This window comes from Echinops telfairi, unplaced genomic scaffold (genome assembly GCF_000313985.2).
Source record: "Echinops telfairi isolate 266 unplaced genomic scaffold, ASM31398v2 ScPeMD7_21;HRSCAF=78, whole genome shotgun sequence".
In the NCBI taxonomy this organism is placed as follows: domain Eukaryota; kingdom Metazoa; phylum Chordata; class Mammalia; order Afrosoricida; family Tenrecidae; genus Echinops; species Echinops telfairi.
Genome location: NW_022103918.1, coordinates 8583716 through 8592046, shown reverse-complemented (window position 1 = coordinate 8592046; position 8331 = coordinate 8583716). Strand labels below are relative to the sequence as shown.

Below are 8331 nucleotides of genomic sequence, written 5' to 3'. Positions count from 1 at the left end.
CTTTGTCTTCAGTGATCAGTGATCATGTCAGGGAAGGTAAACATCACAGAATGTCATGTTAGTACAACAAATTGTTCTTGTGTTGATGGAGTACTTGAGTGGAGGTCCAATGGGGGGACATATTTATAAAAATATTAGATTTGTTTGTTTTATTTCAAGGTATTTATGGACTTTGTTGCTATTAAAAACTAAACCTTTGCTTCAATATATTTTTCTAACATGTTATTGCTTTGGGGTAAAATAGGTATGCATTTTTAAAAGCTGATCTTGCCAAATCTCATATTTAACCCAGTAAATTCTTTCTTTGTTTGTTGTCTTGTATGTTCTTAATAGGTAATGATACTTTCTGCAAATATTGATTAATTTCAACATAAGCATAATTGAAATATATATTTAAAATTTTGGGGTATTGTGTATGTTCATATCAATTTCATATTTGAACATATGATATGCTCTATATGATGATAATTGTTATGTTAGTATTTCTTCTGTGATATAATGTATCATCTAAAATTTTTCTATTCATATTTTAAAATAATAAGAATTATTTTTTTAAAGATTCTCACTATGATTTTAGACTTGTGAATTTCTTTGGGTAGTTTTACTAGTTCTCGTGTTGCATGAGGGGACCTCAAAAAGTTCATGGGAAAACGGAATTGAAAGATAATGGGGCTTTCCTGTGAGCTTTTTGAAGATCCCTTTATACATATTGAAACTATCTTGTTATGTGCATAAAATTTCTTATCATGTTAGTGATATTTTCCTGTAGACAATATAAATATTCTTCATAATTCAGGCTATTTTATCCATGAATCCTTGGGTGGCATAAATGGCTAAGTAGTTGAATACTAGCCAGAAGACAGGTGAATTGAGTCAATCACCTGGAGGTGCCCCAGCAGACAGGCTAACGATCTACTTTTGAACCCTTAGCCATTTAAAACCTGGTGGAACCGTTCTACTCTGTGCACATGAAGTTGCCATGAGTTAGAATCAACTCGATGCCCATGAATAGCAACATAGTTTTATCAGGATAATAATACATGTACAAAATTTGAAATGACAAAGGAAAACAGCAATCCTGTCTCACACCTCCTACCCTTCTAGGTTATAGTCCAAGGAATAGATTCACTTGTATTTCTTTCTTTGACTATTATCTGGTTACATGTTAAAGTAGTATCATTCTTTAATTATAATTTTTAAAATTCCATTTTATCTATTGATTTTCTATGGAAATAAAGATATAATCCTCAAGATGTACTTCACAGCATTTTCCTCCCCCCACCCACACTTATATTCATCCAATTTCTCAAGCCAGATACATGACAATTAAGTCAGCATAAATATTGTTCATAGTGAAACAGAGTATGTCACAGGTATTTTAATGTCCTTCTAACTAATCCCTCTCCCATTAGAACTGTAAACCATATAACTACCAAAAAATATTAGTTTGTCAGTTGATTTTTTTTTAAATACATTTTTCTAGGAATTGTCTTTTTTTGTCTCTCTCTTACAAGACTGATTGGTAGCTTTCTGGGCTTGCTATGGAGCTGTTTTCCTAGAGTTTTTCTTTAACTCTTCATTTGTTCATTTGTTGTTATTTTTTTAAATTGCCACAGCTCTTTATTACCTGAATGTTCTTTTACTTTTCATAACATCCTGGTCTTATAACATGAATGCAATTATTAGTCATAGTTCTAAACAACTAATTACAGATTTTTAAATTAAAACTTTTAAAAATGCAATCTTGAAACTCTACACAGCAAACCATTCAGTGGCTCAGCGGGTTTGACACGTGTGATTCAGTGACATTGATGGCAGCCTGCAGACCGTGTGGTCATTCTCACTTTCGTCTTCTGAGCGCTTCCTCCCTCAATAACTTAAGTTCCCTGTCCTCTAGATTTTGCACACTTCACAGTGTACTCTACGCCAATACCATAATACAAATGAACCAACTCTGGGGGCAGGGGCAGGCTACTGGACAGAATTGGCAAATTCATGGAGAACTTAAATGCAAGCAAAGTATCTTACATATATGTTTTGCTCTGGGATGATTTACACTCTCAGGGCTATCAGAAGAAAAACTATCGAATGCCCCCTATGGGGTGATTTCTAATGTTCTCTATGATAAAATGATACCTCTAAAGTGAACCAGAGACATATATAAACTGTAGATCCATGAATGGATTTTGGTCTCACACTTCATCCTAACCCCAATCTAAGAACAATTAGTTCTTGTGGCATGGCCCAACTTGATACTCAACTTCCTGAAGAGACCACTGAAGATACAGGTGCTATAGCCAAGTGTGATGAAGAAAGCAAATGGTCTTACAGACTTGTTCTCTTAAAACCAGCAGACATCTAAGTGAGGCATCAGCCAACTAAGGCCTCAAGGAAGAAGCACACCCACCTTTGTGATCCAAGGATTACAAATGATAAAAACCCCAATCAAAAGAAGGCATGGTATTAAATTCTGAGCTTAAATCCTGACCACCTGGTTGGGAAAGGCTCTATGGATGACAGTGGAAGCTCAACATCCATGTGCAGGGTCCCCCATGGATGGAGCCTCTGGGGAGTCTCCTCTGAGCACGGTCCGGGGATGTGACTAGCCCAGCTGTCAGACAGAATTGAAAGTGGATTAGGGCAGAGGTCGTTAGGTCAAAATGTAACCACCTATCACTTGAATTCCCCTTTGACTCATTTTAAAACGGTTTCCGTTTTTAATATGTTCTGCTTTCTTTTCAATTGAGGTTTTTCTCTGTTTCATTTCGTCATTGTTGTTGGGTTCTTTTTCCAGTTGTTTTATAAGTTCTTTGTTGATGAAATTCAGGAGAGGTAAATCTATAGAGACAGTAGCTGGATTCATAATAACCTATGGGCATGGGTGGGGAGGTTGGGGAAAATGGGGAACAAATAAGTGCAAGAAAGAAGAAAATGTTCTAAAATTGATTATGGTGATGACTGTACCATTCTTAATAGGACTGAGCTATTGAATTTTTTATTGATGTGTGAATTATATAGCAATGCATTTTTTTTAATAAAGAAGAACAATAATGTGGATTTCTCCAAGTTTAATTGAGCTTCTTCTTGTTCATAGGTTTCAAAACCTGCTTTGGTCCAGAAAGACATTTGTGGACAATATGAAAATCTATAACCACAGTTACATCTATATGCCTGCCTTTTCCATGAAGACGGGAACAGAGCCATCCCTCCGTGTCTATTATACATTGTCTGATGTTGGTGCCAATCAAACAGTGCTTTTTGCTAACCCCAACTTTCTGAGTAGCATTGGCAAGTTCTGGAAGGGTAGGGGAATTCATGCCAAGCGCCTGTCCACAGGACTCTTTCTGGTGAGTGCAGCCTTGGGGCTCTGTGAAGAGGTGGCCATCTATGGCTTCTGGCCCTTCTCTGTGAATATACACGAGCAGCCCATCAGCCACCACTATTACGACAACGTCTTGCCCTTTTCTGGCTTCCATGCCATGCCAGAGGAATTTCTCCAACTCTGGTATCTGCATAAAACGGGAGCCCTGAGGATGCAGCTAGACCCATGTGAGGACACATCACGTCTCCCCGCCTCTTAGGGACTTCAGAAGGAGGAGGCACTGTGCAGGGCACTTTTGTTAGTTTTCTACGTGACGACAAAAGAAAATCATCCAGTTGTTTCATGGATTTGCATGGGCCACTTGGAAAGACCAAAAAAAAAAAAAAACGGACATCAAAAACCGAAGGGAAACTTAACGTTTGCTGTTGGCTTCGAAGATAACTAAGACACATCCTGTGACATATTTTATAGCACCTATTGGATGTTCAGCTGGTAAATGAAATGATGTTGTCTACACAGTTGGAATCTAGAAGATACAGTACAAAACCAAGATGGACCTCTAGTTGCCAAGGCTGAGCAACTAGTAATTAAAGTTGAACAAAAAAAATGCCGGGGAAACGGTTACTGATTATCAACATAAGCTGGCTTGTTTGGAGGAAAAAAATCAATGTATTTTATTAGGTTTAAAACGTTAGAGTTTTTTTACTTATTATTTACTTTTTGCTCTATTTAGGGGTTTGGGTGGGCTGGAGTAGATTTAAAAAAATCTGTTACTGAGTAATAAGGATATAAAATGCCCAAACTGATTATTGTGAATTGTTGAACCAAGTCTACGTTAATTATAGTTTCCCTCCCTTCCCTTCTAAAAATTTGGGATAACCATTGGTCCCTCCCCTTCTGTTAAGTCTACTTAGACAATGTGAAGCACTGTTGACTTTAGACAGTGTTGATTCTATTTGTATCTAAACTGAGAGTCACTTTCTCTCCTCAAAATGTAGTGCATACATTCAAATTTTAGATTTGAAGTCTGTAGGCCTGTTTGCATTGTTGTTATTAGTTTAGCTCCAAAAGTCTACAAATGTGAATGCATCCTTTACTTTAAAATTGCCATAATTGCTTCATCATTTATTGTCCAGAGATGATGTAAAGCACAATGGAGTAAGGTTCAGTCGTGGGAGACAGACTGCAAACCACATTCCCTTTTCTTTTGACTACAGTTAGGAGGAGGAAGGGCGTAAGCTTGTGCCCATGGCCGCACGCAGAGACCCACACAGTTCGCTCTGGGTGACTACTTATGTTGCATCCACGTGTCCTAGTTTGGCAAAAATCTGTAACCAAAGTTGGAGAGCTACAATTGATTATGCATTGTCCACTACGTATTGCTATTTTCAAAAAGCCAGCTTCCTGGTTTTTGCTCATCATGCCCATACTAACATCAAAGGCAGGTCTCACCCCCAAAGGGGAAGAATTAGTCTACTCATTCCAACTCTTCAAATAAGTCATGAATGGACCGTGGTCACACAAGACAGGGTTCGTACAGCGAAAGCAATGTAAAGTAGCAGCAATATCTTCCTCAGCAGCAGGAAGGTCTACTTAGTAAGCTTATTATTCCTGGTCTGACACAGCACGAAAACTCTAGAGACAGATTCCAAGCACCTGGGTGTGGTTACATACATAAAACCATCGTGGGACCCTCTTGGTTTTGTGCTTTGGTTGCTTAAAGCTACAAGGAGGGGACATCAGAGCTCACTTTCTATAGACTATAAGAAAGATTTCAAAGTGTAGGGATAAAAATTGGCTCCAATTTTGATACGAGAAACTGAACATACTGTAAAACCGAGCTTGCTGCCGTCCAGTCCATGCTGACTCAGCTGCTGAATGACATATTTTCACAGGTGATATGTTTTGGTGGGTTAACTTGTAAGATGTTAAGATTTTAAAAATCCCCCTTGGAAACATTCAGCATCATTGGCACAGGCAGTTCTTAAATGTGACTGAAAGTGAAGGTTTTATAATGATTAGCAATTAAAACGTGCCCCGCTGACATAGCACAGGCTATATTGCTACTTAGAAAGCCAAGAAGGAGAGTATTGATTCTGGACAGAACTGGCCTGCTATTTTGATTCTATCTGGCACCAAAAATGTGATAAGAATGTAATGTCACATCAGCTGTGTTAAATATTCCCTACCTGCAATGCTGAATATCTTTTCTCCTTGAGCTATTGTTATTATTTAATAGTCACCTTGAAAAGGGAATGCATTTTTATCTCTGTGGTCTATGAAATATGTAAAAGGGCTATAACAAAACCACCCACTAAAGTTGTTAAAATGTCATTCAAATTAGTACTTTATTTATGAAAGTTATTTAAAATGTAATTGATGTGCTTCAGGGAGCCCATACACTGTAGTTCTATTGAAAATACTATCAGTAATGTGTATGTTTTATGATAGATTTATGCAACTGATTTGTGCAATGTTCGTCTATAAATTTGTGCGGAAACCATGTATGTGACTTCTGAAAGGCAAAACAAAATGGGCAGAGCTAATGATGTGTAATTGGCCAATTGCTTCTCAAATAAGTGTGATTTTGACTTCCCCCCAGCCCCAGGGACAAAAAATGTCTGGAGCCTTCTCTCTTTGTTTTTGTTTTTTATTGTCATGACTGTGGGGGTAATACTAACCCCTTGGGGGTACTGCTAGCATATAGTGGGTGGGGGGCCAGGTTCCTGATGAGTATTCTCACAATGAAGAATTGTCTGCTTTAAAATGTCAGTAGTGCCAAAATTGGGAATACAGAATTAGAACAAAACGAAATGATTCCTTCAGTCTTTGCAAAGGACCCGCGTGGGCACAGTGAGGGTGGGCTCGTTGGGCTGCTCATCACAAGGCCAGCCGCGCAGACAGCCCCGCTTCCACCTGTGCAGAGCGATGAGGGTTTCTCCCCCTGCAAGGGGCTGCAGGGTCAAGCCCACAGGGGCAGTGCTACTCTGTCCTCAAGCGTGGCTCTGAGCTGGAGTCATCTGGGTGGCAGTGAGGGTCTTAGTTTCGTGTTGTAAGTTTTCAGTGTCTTCATGTAACCTTTTAAAACCAAATTATTTTCTATTTTGGATTTTTTTTTAAACCTCGTGTTTTCAGTAATGAAAAGCATTTTCAGTCAAATGGAACTTTTTTTTTTTAATATGAAATTTGATACAATTAGTCCTGAGAGATTGGGTTGGTGGGGGGGGATCCGTTTCTTCAAATTCAGCTGTAAAGACCCCCAGCTAGATGGCAGCATGCACAAACAGTGGGATAGCAGCTCCCCACCAAACCCCAGAGTCAGAAAATGTTGGGAGGTGCTATACGCCCAATGGGTCATGAAAGTGTTAAGAATACACCAAAATGCTCATGCTTTTCAAAGTATGACCACACTGTAGTGAGTGTTTTCTTAGACTAATAAAGTTTGGCATTTCTTTAATGGTGACACTTCCCAAACATGCCCCTTTTACTGATTAGATAGATGGGTCTAAACATGGAGCTATGTGTAGTATGAAGTTAGATCTCTATATTTTTATCGAACAATATGTGTTCCTTAGTGAGAGTCTTTCTAGGGTCATTTTGCAGAGTACTCTGGAATACGCTATTACCAGGCAAGTATTGTATTTTAAACTCCTGTTGTTTTATCCGACATTAAGACTTTCAGTGTTGGGGCCTTTTGGTCCAGTATATTTTAATATTACTGACCCTTAAGATTCTGTTCAGATGATATTCAGGTTTTGATAGACACAATCAATAAGGAAATTATCCCATCACTTTTGATACATCTGCCAAGGGACGTCATTGCCCTTTCATGTCAGCCTTAATTTTCCTATTGATTTCTAGTAACAACACTTAAGTTGCTCTATGCGAGCATAAGAGATAGCAGAGAAATAAAATAGGGAAAGGCCCCTTTTAAGACTTTTACTTTGGATGACCCTGATTTGAAAATGCCATTGATTCTAAGGGCCATGAGTAAGGACAACTCGTGTTTGATTTTAATCTTGCTTCAATAAAATGATCATGGTTGAAGAATTAAGTCATTCCATTAGTGTTTTGTATCTGCAAGGGGGCATCTAGACACATGAGCCTGATGTAGAGTTGTGTACTAACAGCTACACAGACCTGGGCTGCAACAGCACCCTCCCTTAGAGAAATCGCTGGATTTTGTTTCTGAACGGCTTAGTTATTCTGGTAAAGAAGCACATAGGTGATCCCAATTGGCAGATAATCAGATAGTACCCTGTTTGATTTTGTGATGCTTAATGCCCTTCTCTTGGCAAAACACCTTATTTTGCTTAAATATAGCTTGTTGGAGTAATTTGGACAGTCTGGCTTCAATACCTACATGTGAGTAAACAGCTTCAGGAATCCTGGGATTCTCACTGTGCCAAAAAGTATTCTTAGACTAAGCAATACCTTCATAGAAAAGTGATGGGTGATTTAAAATGAAATGTATATCAGTAATGTGTCTTATCAGTTACATTGGAAGTTTCATAATTTTATTATAGAAGCCACCTATTTCTTTAAACCACCAGTAGTTTTAATTTCTATGCTTGAGAATTCTGACTTTGAAAACAGTACATGCCAAGTCTCTTGCAGGTTGAATCTAAAGAAAACATTATGTCTCCCGTGAAATCTTTAGGAAATGCTCATTTCCCACCCAAACTGGGTAAATTTTACTTTGTGTTTGTCGAGTTCCAAAGACCAAAAGCTACATGAACTAGTGCTGGCACTATATGACAAAATATGTAGCGGAATACGGATCCAGAATTATATCATGCTTTTATTCATTCACAGCGTTCACCCTCAGATAATATGATGATTTGGGGTGGGCAAACATCAGGGATGAAAACGGAAGTGGGTTAACAACTCCCAACCCCCTGCACCAAGGTTAAGATGCCTCTGAACGTCAGCAATAATTGTTATGAGCAACTTGGGCAGCTTGAGTCTTTCAGAGATGTGGGCCGGACAGGGGGTGCGGCAAGTGAAAG

General features: G+C 38.6%; 1 protein-coding gene across 1 annotated transcript in view; it reads left to right on the top strand.

Moving 5' to 3' along the window:
* ST8SIA1 (ST8 alpha-N-acetyl-neuraminide alpha-2,8-sialyltransferase 1) overlaps positions 1–7372 on the top strand; it is a 165854-nt gene extending 158482 nt beyond the window's left edge. The window contains exon 5 of the mRNA XM_004713796.2: positions 3095–7372. Within this exon, the coding sequence (XP_004713853.1) occupies positions 3095–3581 (487 nt within the window). The 3' untranslated portion in view covers positions 3582–7372. The remainder of the gene's footprint in view (positions 1–3094) is intronic.
* The last annotated feature ends 959 nt before the right edge of the window (positions 7373–8331 follow it).